This window comes from Diplotaxodon limnothrissa, linkage group LG16 (assembly GCF_057381915.1).
Source record: "Diplotaxodon limnothrissa isolate DT_005_m linkage group LG16, D_limnothrissa_male_GT1.1, whole genome shotgun sequence".
Classification (NCBI taxonomy): Eukaryota; Metazoa; Chordata; class Actinopteri; order Cichliformes; family Cichlidae; genus Diplotaxodon; species Diplotaxodon limnothrissa.
This window is the reverse complement of record NC_140611.1, coordinates 9,224,020-9,241,003: the sequence shown is the minus strand read 5'-3', so window position 1 is coordinate 9,241,003 and position 16,984 is coordinate 9,224,020. Positions and strand designations below refer to the sequence as shown.

The 16,984-nt window shown below is 40.4% G+C and overlaps 1 protein-coding gene across 1 annotated transcript; it reads right to left on the bottom strand.

Annotated features, from left to right (window-relative positions):
* Positions 1-13,273: 13,273 nt before the first annotated feature.
* On the bottom strand, positions 13,274-14,215 carry LOC146615718 (olfactory receptor 13C2-like). Its single transcript, XM_085373692.1, has one exon. The coding sequence runs from the start codon at positions 14,204-14,206 to the stop codon at positions 13,274-13,276; it is 933 nt and encodes a 310-aa protein (XP_085229818.1). The 5' UTR covers positions 14,207-14,215.
* Positions 14,216-16,984: the final 2,769 nt, after the last annotated feature.

Below are 16,984 nucleotides of genomic sequence, written 5' to 3'. Positions count from 1 at the left end.
TATATATATATATATATATATATATATATATATATATATATATATATATATATATATATATATATATAGATATAGAGAGAGAGAGAGAGAGAGAGAGAGAGAGAGAGAGAGAGAGGTAGCAATTGATTAACTAAATTAACTAAATTATTTTTTGCGCTTACAACCCACAATAGTAAAAGATAACCTGTGACAAAAAAGAAGGAAAAATGTGAAACGCAGGCATATGAGCTGCTTAGACTTCAAACATTACCAGCAAGAGTTTAAGAAATTGTTTATCTTTGTTTTATGACCATTATGTTTATCGTCTTGTTGTCAGTAGAAGGACAGAGATCAACGTTTATATAAATGTTGATCTCTGTCCTTCTATCTTGCATGTCAAATCAGAGATAAGAAACTCTTAACTAACTCACATTACAATGAAATCCCATACATTTGATAATGGTGCAGTAATACCAGTGTTGTTAAACCTGACACAACAACATCTTGATGTGTTTAAAAATTTCATTCACTTTGAGTCCATATATGATTGGATTTAAAAGAGGATGGAATAAAATTGACTGAAACGTCAATGTCAAGCGTACAGTGTTTGATAGATCAGATTCCAGTCTAACTATAATTATATCAAAGAAAAAAAAACAGGAAAAGTTGATTAACACCAGCAAGTGGGGTAAACATGTCTCACAAATGACACTGCAATCTCAAAAGCAGGTATAAGCCAAGCTAAAATCACACATACATAAATAGTTATTCTATTCATAATAACTGGATATTGCAGGGGTTTGCATATAGACACATACCTGTCATATGCCATTGCTGCCAACAGTAAAAACTCTGACACAGCTGAGGTGTAATATGAGAATCCTTGGAAGAGACAGAGTGGATACGATATAGTCTGTTTTTCAGACAAAACATCAGATAAGAGCTTCGGATAGATAATCATGCTGTAAAGAACAGAGTTGATTAACAAAGCTGCAATAAAAATATACATTGGCTCATGAAGGTTTTTGCAAGTCCAAATAAGGTACACTATAATGGAATTAAAGCAGAGTATCAGAATATATAATGTGAATATAACCACAAAATAAAGATATCTGTATTTGTGCAATTCTGCAAACCCACCAAGAGTTAACAATGTTACATTTAATTCAACATCCATTAAATAAACAATGCTTTAAAGTACTGTAGTAATATATTTCCTGCACTGAACTAAGAAGGTAAGTAATTGACTCTGTTTTGTGGCTTTGTTTTATCAGAAAACCTTCCATCCTCTATGGGACTCATTAAGTTCTCTACTAACATGTAAACAACTTCAGGGAATCTGACGATTTGACGTTTAGTCCTATGCACTTCATTTTGTTTGCCCATCCATTTGTTTTAAATCCCTGGAACTAGTATAGGATTAGTATAAAAGCAAAGAAAAAAAAAACACGGAAACCACGGAAACCACTACTGCCTTCACACTACATTTTCTCAAGTCTCAAGCTTATCGCGTTCAGTCATCCTCGTGTTGTTAACACTTGATATAGCTATATCTATCACTACAATCATCTCCCTCTGCTTTTCGACCACTATTATCTCTGGCTGGATAGCCATCACCAGTTTGTCTGTCTATATTAGGAATCCCCACACTTAGCTTGGTCATTTTCAGCTACCTTGGGTGATGACCTCTGGACTTCAAGGACATATGCTGCACAAATGTTAATTGGTATACTTGTCCTGCCTGCTAGCATCTTGCACTCTACTCTTATGTGCTGGAGTGTTTCAGGCCAGTCTGCCAGGGGTCTTACCCGGTGTGGTAGAACTAAGGTCATGTCCAAATTCATGGGCTGCATCCTCCTGAGGACCTTCGCGGTCTACGTGGGCCGGGTCCTCAGAAGGTCGGGTAGGCCGGAAGTAAACGGCTGGGGAAATTGGACGGTCTAGGCTTCTGATTAGCGTCACCGCTATCTCGGTGGAGTTTAATAAACTCGGCCGTCTGCTCCTTGCTATCTAAAATATAACAGGACACTGGCGGAAATTCTCGACTGTCTCATACTTCTGTTTAATCAGTTTTCTGTTTGATGTTTATTCAGCTGTGTAAAAAACAAGGAGGAAACCACCAGGGGATTAATAAAGTTTTATTCTAGCTAATCTAATCTAATACCTTTAATCTCAGCCAAACCGATTGACTCACGAACAAATAAAACACTGAAAAAAGCCCAGCAATAAAATTTTTAGGTTGTCTAAGTGACTTATATATTACGTTTAACCTGAGTAGTGAAAGTCTGCGGTGATCTGAAAATGATGTGCCGGGAGTTGTGCCGTTCTCGGCCGCATCAGTAACCCTCGAGCTCCCGGCTAGCTATCGAGCTGGTGGGTAGCAGACGTCTCCGAAAACGTCGAAGCACTTTTGCAAATATGCGATATCTTGATAAACCGAGCAGATATTTGATGTTTACACAGCTACTTTCTTGCCTGAAAATATGTTAAAAGTTTATTTTGTGACCCAGAAAGATTAGTAAGAGTAATTTTAAAACTTAGTAACGACCGCCATTGTTGGAAACTGGAGTTTGGCTGTGATATGGTAGGCCACGAAGGACACACCCGACCCATCCTTCAAATTCGGGAAAAAGGAGGACGCATTTGTCGGCTGCATTCGGAGGAGTCTACGAATTTGGACAGCCTTCGGCACGTCGCTGCGACATAATTGGTCTACAAATGCGGCCTCAGGAGGATGCAGCCCATGAACTTGGACACGACCTAAGTGTTTATGGATCTTTTGCTTAGAGCTTGTTCTTGTGCTGCCATGATTCATACCTCTATGTTTTGTCTTTCAGTCCAGCCTCGTCCAGCCACTGATAGGATTTCTGGATGTCAGCCATGTCTTCTATCTGCCGGTGGTACATACTGTGCAGGGATCTGTCCTTCCATGATTGTTCGTCTCCTTGCTCCTCTTCTCTCTCAGGTTTCTGCAGGTGTTGATTGCCCAGGTATTGTTCTTCTCATTCAGCTCCTTACAACTTGCCATACTCTCTGCAAATATTTGGTTGTTGCAGCTTTCCTAATTGCCTCTTTATGGTTTCCATTTGGTAAATGGTGAATGAGCTGATTCTTATATAGCACATTTCTACTTTTCTGGAGCACTCAAAGTGCTTTAATACAACATGCCACATTCACCCATTCACACGAGCACTTTCCTCTGGATGCAACATAGAGCAACTTAGGGTTAATATCTTGCTCAGGGATTTTTGGCATGCAGACTGGGGGACCCAAATTAAAATACCAACCTTCTGATCAGTAGAGGACTTGCTCTACCTCCTGAGCTACTGCCAACCAATTTTCCTGTGGGACTCCCAGGTACTTGTAGCTATCCTCGATGTCTGCAGTGTTGCCTTCTTATAGTGCAGTCCCCTCAGTTCTGACTACTGTCCCACTCTTAGTTACCATCCAACTACACTTCTCCAGTCCGAATGATATTGTGCTATCATGTCTGTAGATCCTAATGGTGTGGATAACTGAACTGATGTCTTATTCACTCCTGGCATATAACTTGATATCATTCATGTAGGTAGTAGAGGATGGTTGACAATGGCTTCATTCCATTGTCAGTATATGGAGCTAGTCTTGTTGATGAGCTTATCGAGGGGTTCAGGCTTATGCTGAACAGTAGTGGGGACAAAAAATCTACTTGGTAAATCCTGAATTTGATGGTGACTTGTACAATTAACTTAATTAAATTAATGAGATATAGGTTTAAATAGTTTAGTGGGGATGTGGTCAAGTAAATAAACTGTAAGATCATGAGAGGTTCAAAGAATTAAAGACATTTGGATTTGTGGTATAAGAGAAAGAGTTTTCCAGGTCTCTTGGAAACCACACATTACTTATGTTAGGGGGAAACTGGCATGGGAAAAATAAAGCAAATCTTGAATCAGAAAACACTGCACATATTATACTGTGCTTTACTATTACCTTATATGAGCTATTGTGTAGCGGTCTGGTGAAACACATGCAAAAGTAATACACAAACAATAATTATAAAGCAGACAAGACAGGGCAATTAGATTAATAAATAATGCAGGGTACCTGTACCACGTTCCCACGCTACCTTCCTGGCGAAAACGTCATCGTCACAGGGGTAAACAAAGCAGTCAGCTGGTGAAGGTAAAGGTTTCTCTAAGGATTTGTTCTGCTGTTTTCCAACCAGGGCATGGATTATTCCCAAGATTGTTTGTGTCTTGGCATTTCCTGGATCCTCTTGATGCCTGCTTGGTGCCTGTGGTCAGCTTTGATCATGGTCCTCAGCCTCACTGCCCATGCCCTCCCAGGCTAAACCTCCGCTGTGAACATTATTGAAACCTGAGATCGCTGCGTCTGGTTTCTCAACTTACTGAACCCCGTGCTGCAGCTCCAGCTCCTGCAGCGATTGGCCTGGTAAATGCCAGATCCCTTTAAACAAAACTTTTATTCTTCTGGACTTTTTCAGTTCCCATGATCTGGATTCTCTGTGTGTGACTGAGGCGTGTTGGTGAGTCCAGTGCTCTATCTGAACTTTTAGAAAGAAAAAATACTGGGCTAATATGACATTTGTTTATACAGGGATATGCATGTTAATGTGATCCCTGTCCCTGCTTTGTATTTGCCAGTTGTGTTATCTGGGGGTCACATTTTGTAACTTTAAGGAGCACACAGGTCTCTGAGTGTCCGGCAGTCAGACGGCAACGGGAGGCGCTAAGGACACTCTTCATGTGAGAGAAAATTGGCTCACACAGATAGGTAAAGCCAAATACTGTCAATAGGGCCTGTGCAATGTTCTTAAGACAGTTAAACTTGTCTGGTAGTGATGTCCAGCAAGTGAAGATGCAAGCTCCAGGTTCACGCGCAGCTGTGGATTCTAGCTGTGTTCGTAGTTCTGCGAACTTTGTCACCCACACAGTCGAGCTTTTCAGTTCAATCAGCTGCATTTCCATGTCATCTGTGTCTAGCCATTTAAAAAGAGACAAATCCAGCTGCTCATTAAAGCTTTCTGGCTTGATAAGAAAAGAAAACATCGGTCCATACACCTGAAAGTCCAGAAAACCCGTTCAGAATTCTTTCTTGAGTCTTTGGACGTACCCGTGTATTTCCGAGGTGCTGATGCTGCACTGAGCGGACAGCTCCCTGAGGCGTTTGAAGTAGCAGAACGTGGAAGTTTCAACATTGCTGGAAAAAACTGCCAGTTTTTGAACGAAAGCTTCCCACGTGTCACGCATATCTAAAACAGTTTGTCCGGATCCCTGCAGTTTGACATTAAACTCGTTGAGGTGTCCCGTTATATCAGCGAGAAAGAAAAAAATTTTCAACCCACTTCTCATCTTGGAGTTCGGAATGGCTTTGCCCCTTTTTTGCCAGGAATTTTTTTACCACATCAAAACAATCCACAAATCATTCCAGATCCTTTCTACAGCTAAGCCATCTGACAGCACAGTGGAGCGGGATGTCTTTGCATGAGCTATCCAGCTCCTCGAGCAGAGACTGGAATTGGCGGTGAGTCAAAGGAGATCGCTTAACTATAAAGTTCACGACTTTTGCCACTGTGGGCATGACGTCATGAAGATCTGAATTTGAAATCTTGGAACACAGGTTTTCTTGGTGTATTATACAGTGTAGTTTCATGATGGGATCGCCAACTTGTTCCTCAATTAAGGTAACAGCGCCCCTGTGTTTCTCAACCACAGCTGGCGCACCATCAGTTGTCACAGCAAAAATCTTTGTAATGTCAATGCCTTGCTCATCAAAACACTCCTTAAAAACTTTGGCAATATCCTCACCTCGCGTTGTTTCAGGCATCGGGGTTAAACAGAAGAGTTCCTCTTGTACTGCCACATCACAGTATCTTACCATAACAGCCAAACGTGGAATGTCATTGATATCAACGCTTTCGTCCAAAGCTACACCAAACACCTGGGCTTCTCTCAAACCAGCTGTTTGTTGGGCTCTGACATTGTCACCCATTTCCTGGATACGTCGTTCCACAGTTCTGGCTGATGCAGGTATGTCTTGTATCCTTGCTTTAATTGCATCTTTGTTTGGAAGCCCATTAAATAACACTTCTGAGCTTGAGAGAAAAGTCTCCTTAACAAATTCTCCGTCTGTAAACGGTTTTCCATGTTTAGCAATACAGTGTGCAATACGATAACTTGCTTCAGTTCCATGATGTTTTGCAGCTGTAAAAACTTTTAGAGTACTTGCTTGCTTCTCATATCTTGACACAGACGTGTAATTGATTCAACTTTCTCTGCCTCATCCTTGAAGGTTTTTTGATGTTTCGTCTCAAAATGTCGTTTAACACTGGAAGTCCGGCAAACAACACTCTCGAGGCAAAGGGCACATACAGCACGATCTTTCTGTTGCGCAGAACCCTAGTCTTCTCTCCAAATTGGCATAAAAGACCAGGGATCATCTTTTTTAGCTCGCTTCGATATAATTCACAGAACTGGCTACATCCCTCTCGTCTGTGTAATTTTTAGCCAGTTACAAGTAAAACAAGGAGGTGGGGCTGTTAGCTTAGATACTGTCATTAAGACTGTCATTAGCTGTATTGTCATTAGCTCTGTGTGAACTAATTTGTGATGTGCATTGGTGGCCCAGCCGTAGATATTTATTTTTAAATACACCTTCTCAGATTATTTCACTGCATGCTGCGCCATCACTTAACCCTTCGCGTGTCAGCTGTGGCACACGTGCCCAGGGTTGCCTGGTGTAGCTGAAGGAAGTCATCTAGCAATTGGTCATGTGGTCAGCTGTAGACTAGTGCATGTTTTTTTATTTGGCTCTCAGCTCTTATCTTCTGAGCTCTCCTGCCCCTATCTTCCCTGCTTAGCTTCTTATGTCCTTGTCTTGTCTTGTGTTTTTTCTTACTTTTCCCTGGAACACTCTCTCACAGTCTGTTCTCTAAAACCTAAAAGAGGAATTATGGATTTGATCAACTGGTCTCTGAATGCAATTGACACCCCTTCTCAACGAGAATCTGGGCTCAGGTGAGCCTGACTGCTGAAGATATCTACCTATTCGGAACCATAATAACAGGGTTCTTGCTGATCGGAGCTGGCTTGGCCCTGGCTTATCGAAGAATTAAGGAAGTGGAACCAGCTGTTCAAACCCCCAAAAGGCTGCCCACTGGGATTGAAATGATGGGACGAGGCATGAGTTTCTCAAAATGGGCTCATTGAGTGCAGCACGGAGAAGATCTTGGAGAACGCACGGCTGCCGTGAATACTCAGAACAAGACATCTGAGTGAAAAACTGGATTACATCTGGAGGGGCTAGCTCGAATAACACCTTTGAGCGCAAATTCGATCACATCTTGGCGAAGTGCACTGCGGTCATGAGTTCTCAGAACCTGCTCTTTGAGCAAAAAGAATGACAACATCACAGAACGTAAGTTTGGATAACATCATAGAAAGCTCACGGCTCTCCAACGGCAGATTGAGAGACCAGTGTTGGACTGTTAGAACAGCTTTGAAATTCATATGAGTTGATCGCACTAAAGTAAAAACCATCATCACTTCATGCGGAGACCCCTTCGGCGCCAGCTGCGGCCTCAAGGCTGGAGCTGAACAAAACACCCTGATAACGACTGTGTTTAGACTGTTCCCCCCATTCCATGCAAGGCCACCTGGGTTGGCTGGAAGACTGTTTACTTATCCTGGCGGGGCGAAGGACACTGTTTCAGCTGAACTCTGGACACACACACACACACACACACACATACACTGATATGCACACATTGATCCCCCCTCCCTGTCCAAACGCCTTCGATGCTTGTGCTTGCGCCATTAGCGTGCTGCTTGCTGTAACCCTAATTTCCTTCGGGATTAATAAAGTATTCTGATTCTGATAAACAAGCCACAATGTGAGTGTGTGTTATCGATCCACTACAAATACTACTGCAACATTTCATGCTGAGAGACAGCAAAAGTGGTGAATGTTAGCCACTTCCTCTATCTCCAGCCCATGCAGGGGCCTATCCTTCCATGATGGTTCTTCTCCTTGCTCCTCTTCTTTCTTGAGTTTCTGCTGCCTGAAGTACTCACTAAGGAATTAACAACCCTAGTCTGTAACAAAGTCAGCAAAGAAGGATGTAAAGCTATAAAACTCCACTGTATTATTCACCAACAAGTACTCTGTGCTAAACATTTAAAATATGACCATGTTATGAAACTGGTGATAAAGGCTATTAATTATATTCGCTCCAAAGCCCTGTACAACCGCCAGTTTCAACAGCTTCTACTCAACATCCAGAATACGGAGATGTTGTGTATTATAATGACGTAAGATGGCTCAGTAGGAGGTCTGCACTGCAGCGGTTCTACTCTCTTATGGAGGAAATCGGACAATTCTTTTTTTGAATTTCACAGTTCTTATTTAAACAGCTGACTTTGAATTAAATCTAACATTAAAAAATAGTTAAATTCAGTAGGAAACATTTTCATAATATAACTGGTGAAATTCAAAATATACTGACAGCTCTCCAAGCAAGACTTCAGTATTAAATAAAACGGTCTAGTTATGAAGTTGAACTTTAATCTGAGCCAAAACCGATTTACTCAGGAACAAATCAAACACTGAAATAAACCAAACATTGACATTTAGAAGTTATCAGAGTGACTTATATATCATGTTTAACCCGAGAAGCGAAAGACCGTAGGGGGGTTGGGGGGGGGTAGGGGGGTTGGGGGGTTGAAAATGATGTGCCTTGAGTCTGCGCCTTGACCACCTGGTCAGCTGGAGTGGGACAAAAAGTCAGTCTGGGCATTTTGACTAGAGACAGGCCCACCAGGTTTTATAGGAAAAACCATAAAGCCTTTGGATGAAAACAAACGCTGTTGTGACAGTGATGTACACTGTCTTGTTGGTATATACGTATGAGTTCTAAACAGTTTACATCATATGACCACTGAAGGACATCTCTTGATTTCACCTTCGTGTTTCCCTCTCACCAGATATCCAAACCGACATCATGACAAGCAGCTTTTACGGCTGTGGCTCCAGTAAACATCAGCTGATACTAGAAAGTAATATTAAATGAATTCTAACAACAGCTGATCAAGCTTAAACGTGCTGCTGTTGTTTAGCGCATGTTTTCATGTTCATTCCGTTTAGTCTAGCTTCCCCTGTCTCGTTATGGTTATTCCTATCAGTTGTGTGTGTCCTCATGTCCCTGTCATCCCTCTGTGTATTTAGGTCAGCGTCTCTCTCAGTTCGGTCCTCCCTCATGGCTCCGTGTCTCTCCCCGTGTTTCCCTAAGTAATTAGATTAGATTAGCATTAGAATTTCCCAGTTTAGTTTAGCATTGTCTTGTATCTTTTTTCCCCGTTCAGTAATAAAGCTGTATTTTGAGTTAAGTCCCGTTTTCCATGAGTTTGTGTTTGGGTCCTCTCCTGCCAGCACACAGACGTTTCATGACAGTCAAATGAGAAGCTTGGCTCCTAGTGGTCTGCAACACTGCAAAGTAAACACAGGTTCAGCATTACTGTTGCTGAGTACAGATTTTGATACTTTTAACTTATAAAGGCAGCTTATATGGCAGAGAGCCGTGTGTCTTGATTTATCAAATAAATCATCATCAATTTGAAAATTCTGAGCTCATTTTAATGACAACTAAATCACCTTCCACAAGAAATAGTTAACACAATAAAACAGACATAAAACAGACAAGTCAGCTTGCCATATATTTAGGAACTGGGTGTCTTTAAGACTTGGAATGTAAATGTAAGTGTCCAGGTGCCCAGGGCAGCTGTGGCTACAACTGTAGCTGCCTCCACCAGTGTGTGAATGTGTGTGTAAATGGGTGGATGACTGGGTGTGTAAAGCGCTTTGGGGTCCCTGGGGGGGACTAGTAAAGCGCTATACAAATACAGGCCATTTACCATTTTTACCATTTTTCTTCTTTTGGTCAACTTCTGTTGATTATTGTGCTATATAAATAAAGTAAACTTGTAAACTCAACACAAAAAGGTTATTATATTCAGATATTTTTCATAATTCAAAATGGAGTAAACATGGGAATGACGGAATAGATTGCCTGAGTACAATTCAATGGCCCATCTTGGTGGAACGGAACCAAAGCTATGAGAGGGATTACAGCAGGACCCCTCGGAGCCAAGATGCTGGTGGTGGAGATAGCTTGAATGGAAAAGTGGGAGTGATAAAACTTAGATTTAGCTGGCAGCACCTGGGAATGCACAGATATGAATATTCACCTATATCTTGTCGTGGAACTTTTTAAAATAAAATGCAAACACTTGATGAGTGTCTTTGAAGTGAGTTTTATTCACGTTGCAGCAAGAGAGAGAGTCCAGTCTGAGTGTCTGTCCCACTATGCTTCAAATAAACATGTTATATATGTGTTATTGTCAGAAAAGGTGAGGAAACACTAAGGAAAAATACATTTCCATTACAATCTCTACACATTAAAATATCAACAGCTATGATGACTAATTGGGTTGTTATGATACTAGAATTTCGAACTCGATACATATTAACCAGGAAAATACTTGATACCATATTTGATATTATGGGGAAGATTCTGAACCCACCCTGCAATGACAAAAGTAATGGCAAAGATGTCATATCACTAAAAAAAAAAAAAAAAAAAAGTTTTAATTTTCATCTACTTTTCCCAATTATATATTTAGTTAGATCTGACAAAAGAAGAACTTAAGATTGAGTTTAGAAGTTTCATTTGTTTTACAAATTATTTATATAATTTAATTGCAGAATGTGAAGGTAGATTTTAGAACCTATCTGTTGTAAGGGTGTTAATATTTTTCATGAAATGGTAAAATATTGAACTTTCATTTCAAAACATTTGATATGTTTTTGATGTGCTATTGTTAATAATATTGTGGGTTTATGACATACATACATACATACATACATACATACATACATACATACAGTGGGGCAAAAAAGTATTTAGTCAGCCACCGATTGTGCAAGTTCCCCCACCTAAAATGATGACAGAGGTCAGTAATTTGCACCAGAGGTACACTTCAACTGTGAGAGACAGAATGTGAAAAAAAAAAATCCATGAATCCACATGGTAGGATTTGTAAAGAATTTATTCGTAAATCAGGGTGGAAAATAAGTATTTGGTCAATAACAAAAACACAACTCAATACTTTGTAACATAACCTTTGTTGGCAATAACAGAGGTCAAACGTTTACTATAGGTCTTTACCAGGTTTGCACACACAGTAGCTGGTATTTTGGCCCATTCCTCCATGCAGATCTTCTCGAGAGCAGTGATGTTTTGGGGCTGTCGCCGAGCAACACGGACTTTCAACTCCCGCCACAGATCTTCTATGGGGTTGAGGTCTGGAGACTGGCTAGGCCACTCCAGGACTTTCAAATGCTTCTTACGGAGCCACTCCTTTGTTGCCCGGGCGGTGTGTTTTGGATCATTGTCATGTTGGAAGACCCAGCCTCGTTTCATCTTCAAAGTTCTCACTGATGGAAGGAGGTTTTGGCTCAAAATCTCACGATACATGGCCCCATTCATTCTGTCCTTAACACGGATCAGTCGTCCTGTCCCCTTGGCAGAAAAACAGCCCCATAGCATGATGTTTCCACCCCCATGCTTCACATTAGGTATGGTGTTCTTGGGATGCAACTCAGTGTTCTTCTTCCTCCAAACACGACGAGTTGAGTTTATACCAAAAAGTTCTACTTTGGTTTCATCTGACCACATGACATTCTCCCAATCCTCTGCTGTATCATCCATGTGCTCTCTGGCAAACTTCAGACGGGCCTGGACATGTACTGGCTTCAGCAGCGGAACACGTCTGGCACTGCAGGATTTGATTCCCTGCCGTTGTAGTGTGTTACTGATGGTGACCTTTGTTACTTTGGTCCCAGCTCTCTGCAGGTCATTCACCAGGTCCCCCCGTGTGGTTCTGGGATCTTTGCTCACCGTTCTCATGATCATTTTGACCCCACGGGATGAGATCTTGCGTGGAGCCCCAGATCGAGGGAGATTATCAGTGGTCTTGTATGTCTTCCATTTTCTGATGATTGCTCCCACAGTTGATTTTTTTCACACCAAGCTGCTTGCCTATTGTAGATTCACTCTTCCCAGTCTGGTGCAGGTCTACAATACTTTTCCTGGTGTCCTTCGAAAGCTCTTTGGTCTTGGCCATGGCGGAGTTTGGAGTCTGACTGTTTGAGGCTGTGGACAGGTGTCTTTTATACAGATGATGAGTTCAAACAGGTGCCATTCATACAGGTAACGAGTGGGGGACAGAAAAGCTTCTTACAGAAGACGTTACAGGTCTGTGAGAGCCAGAGATTTTCCTTGTTTGAGGTGGCCAAATACTTATTTTCCACCCTGATTTACGAATAAATTCTTTACAAATCCTACCATGTGGATTCATGGATTTTTTTTTTCACATTCTGTCTCTCACAGTTGAAGTGTACCTCTGGTGCAAATTACTGACCTCTGTCATCATTTTAAGTGGGGGAACTTGCACAATCGGTGGCTGACTAAATACTTTTTTGCCCCACTGTACATCTGTTTGGTTAATAACTCACACTGACCAATAAAATGTGACAAGTGGTGAAGATGCAGGTCCTTGGGCAACAGTTACAAAGTGTTACCACTTATTCCTTTAGTGGAGAATCTATGTTTCACTATGTTCCACTAGCATATCCTAAATAATATTTAGCAATAATGTAAAAATGAAGAAATACAAAAGTTTAAAAACATTAATCTGAAAATAGACTTAATTACCTATCATTTTACCTATGGCAGAATGGATATGTTTATGTTAAGACAACTGCATACATTTTTCATTAATTGCTTCCCAAAAGCTCCTAGGTTGTAACTTACCAAAACTCTGCAGCTCTGAAACTGTAGGTATTACGTTCAGATGAGCATTGTACTGAGTACAGCAACATACAACTTGAAAAAACTAAAAAAGAATTGTGTGAAATGAATTAAAACTAATGTCATTTATTTTGCTCATATACGTTTTCTTTAAAAAGATTGATTACTCTGTTAGACTTGTAATTATGAGAAACTAAAGAAAAACTTGTTGAGGAATAGTATATTTACAAAATAAACTTAGAACATGTTTGTCCTATTATCAGTATGGACTTAATACACCAACAGTAAATCATAGCAATAATTTATGAATAATTAAATAAGTAAAAATGACATTTTTATGTTTTACTTTTTGATTATGTTAAAAAGTGTTTTCAGTAATTTCAGCAAACTGATTACATAACAATTAAGGCACATTAGCATTGATAGTTAATACACGATGATTCTGGCATGACAAAAGAATCTTTTTAGCTGTTTAGAAATTTCCTTCATTTTGAGCCCATAAATGAATGGATTAAACAATGGATGATAGAGCACTATTTGTAATGTCATTAGTAATCGTGCAGCTTTTGGAAAATCTGATTCCACTCGAGCTATGCTTACATCATAGATACTTAAACAGGAAATACTGATTAAAACTAACAGATGGGGTAAACAGGTCTCTGCAGCTTTCTTCCTAATTTCTTTGCAACTTTGATATGAGATGATAAAAATGTTCGTATAAGTGAAAACTATGAAGAGCACAGGAAGTATTATAAGATCTATTAAAGCAACCACTCCAAATACAATAATTAATCTTGACTTTACACACAGAAGAGTGTAAACTGCATTATTACAAAATATTCCCTTTAAATTAAAGTTACACAATGTTGCTTCAGCACTCCCTATTGCTTGGATTGCAATATGAACAGCAGGTATAAGCCAAGATACGACCAGGAAAATGATCACAGTGGTTTTGTTCATGATAGTTGGATATTCAAGAGGTTTACAAATAGCCACATATCTGTCATAGGCCATGGCTGCCAAGAGAAAGAACTCTGAACTGCCTAAAGTGTAAAATATAAAAAACTGAAAGAGACAGGCTGAATATGTTATGACTTGTTTTTCAGATAAAAAGTCAATCAGAAGTTTTGGGTAAATAGTTGTGCTGTAAAGGAGACAGTTCAGCAGCAAAGCTGCAATGAAAATGTACATAGGCTCATGAAGGTTTTTATGAATCCAGATCACATACACGATGGTAGAATTACTGCATATTATTATAATGTATAATGTAAAGATAATACAAAAATAAACATATCTGTACTTGTTAACCTCAATGTATCCATCTAGAGTTACATATGTGGTATTTAACTCCTCATCCATGAATTAAAAAAAATGCTACAAAATAAATATATAGCAGCATAAAGATATCAGAACTTCAAATACAAGTACACTCATCAATCAAATGCTTATAGTGAATCATATGTATGTGGACTGAAGAAGAGTTTTATTGGTTTGCTTCAACCTTGAGGGAGCTGAACTGTGAAAGTCAGTTACATCATTGTTCAGCCTCTTTTACTTGAGGCTTTAGTAGTTAGAGCTAATGGATCATAAGTTGCAGCTAACAATGACAATGATCAGCCAACTTCTATTAATCTAGTATAGAATTTTAATAATGTAGCAAGATTTTATTGTTGAGTGTATCCTGGCTTTTTTGCACTCGGGTCCATATCTTATTTCATAAGGAGTTTTTATTTGGTTTCCAGTTTAGGTGGTGTGGTTTTATGCCTTGTGTACATTTTCAGTGAAAAAAAAACTTGGATAACTACCATACTAAATAATAATAATAATAAAAATAATAATTAAAAAAAACTTTAACAAAAACAAGGACATCAAGCTTGTGCATTACGAATGTCTTTTCATACATTATTTTATTTATAGCCTATAAATAAAGCCTATATATAGCATACATGGAAAAAATTCCCCCGCTGACCCCTGCGGGCGGTCTATCCTTCAAGCTCCGGTCCTCTACCAGAGGCTTTGGAGTTTGAGGGTCCTGCACAGTATCTTAGCTGTTCCTAGGACTGCGCTCTTCTGGACAGAGATCTCCAATGTTGTTCCTGGGATCTGGTGGACCCACTCGCCTAGTTTGGGAGTCACCGCACCTAGTGCTCCGATTACCACTGGGACCACTGTTACCTTCACCCTTCACATTTTCTCAAGCTCTTCTCTGAGCCCTTGGTATTTCTCGAGCTTCTCGTGTTCCTTCTTTCTGATGTTGCTGTCATTGGGAACCGCTACCTCTATCAGAATCAGAATCAGAATACTTTATTAATCCCGAAGGAAATTAGGAATTATCACTATGGCCGTCTCCTTCTGTTTGTCTACCACCACTATGTCCGGTTGGTTAGCCACCACCATTTTGTCCATCTGCATCTGCATCTAAGTCCCACAGGAACTTAGCTCGGTCATTCTCCACCACCCTTGTGGGCGTCTCCCATTTTGACCTCAGGACTTTAACGCCATATTTGGCACAGATGTTTGTGTATACCATGCCAACCACTTGGTTATGGTGTTCCATGTATACCCTGCGTGCTAGCATCTTGCATCCTGCTGTTATGTGATGGATTGTCTCTGGAGCATCTTTACACAGCCTGCACATGGGGTCTTGCCTGGTGTGATAGACCCCAGCCTCTATCAGTCTTGTGCTCAGAGCTTGTTCCTGTGCTGCCATGATTAGTGCCTCTGTGCTGTCTTTTAGTCCAGCTTTGTCCAGCAACTGGTAGGATTTCTGGATGTCAGCCACTTCCTCTATCCTATTGTCCCTCTATGATGGTGCCTCCTCTTTCTCGGGTTTCTGCTGCCTGAGGTATTCCCTGAGCATGTGGTTGGTTAGGGCCATCTTCCTGATGTATTCATGGATGTTTGCTGCCTCATCCTGGACTGTGGTGCTGACACACCAGTCCTTGCTTTTGCTTAGCATACAGCCTCAGGGTGCTGGATTTGGGGTGAAACCCTCCATGCATGGTCAGAGTCTCCTGATCATGATGTCACTGGCTTCTATCTCCACCTTTGGCCAACTTATTATGCCAGCAGGGTACCTGATCAAGGGCAGGGCATAGGTGTTGATAGCCCAGATCTTGTTCTTACCATTCAGCTGACTCCTCAGGACTTGCCTGACCCTCTGCAGGTACTTGGTGGTTGCAGCTCTCCTAGCAGCCTCTTCATGGTTCCCATTTGCCTGTGAGATCTCCAGGTACTTGTAGCTGTCTTCAATGTTTGCAATGTTGCCTTCTGGTAGTTCCATCCCCTCAGTTCTGACTACCTTCCCTCTCTTTGTTATCATCCACTTTGTTCAAGACAGTCCAATGAAATCTAAAAACCATTGCATTCTTCAGTTATTCAGTTCTCACCCCACGCTGCCCAACTGAATCCAGTTCTGGGACTGATAGAGTATTACCACCCAGGAGCTCTGTGTTGGAAAATCCATGAGAAGACTTTAACAAAGACGCTCCCTTTAAATCAGTATCAGAATCAGCATACTTTATTAATCCCTTGTGAAATTATGTGGGTTACGGGTTGCTCCAGTACAGTGACATTAGAAAAAACAATAACAAAAACAAAAACAGACTAGACTATTAACAATAGAATATCTTAAGATCTAAGGAATAGCACAATATATACAAATCACCAAATAATAAATATCCAGATGTGATTGCAAATAAATATCAAGAAAATAGACGGCAACATTACAGAGTAAGAAAAGAGTGTGTGCAAAAGGATGTAACTTTTGCAGTGTTTACAGTGTATTAGACGGAGGAGTTCTACAGGGAGATGGCCACAGGCAGGAATGATTTCCTGTGTCGTTCAGTGGTTTTTGGTAATTTCAGTCTCTCACTGAACGTTGATGTGATACTACAGAACTTTAATAACTTTTATCTGAGTAGACTGAGTTTCACTTTAGTGGACCTAAGCCTCCTAGTTTTTTCTCATGAAAGACTGAATAGGTTAATCAAGTTTTGGTTGTTCTTTTTTCTTTACTTTCTTTTCTTTTTCTGGATACTGGTTCCGGGTCGCTACTCGTGCGGTCCACCGGCCAGTCAGCTGAAAAGTTTTTTCAGTCACTTTAATTTTAAAACTGTATATACTGTATATTCTGTG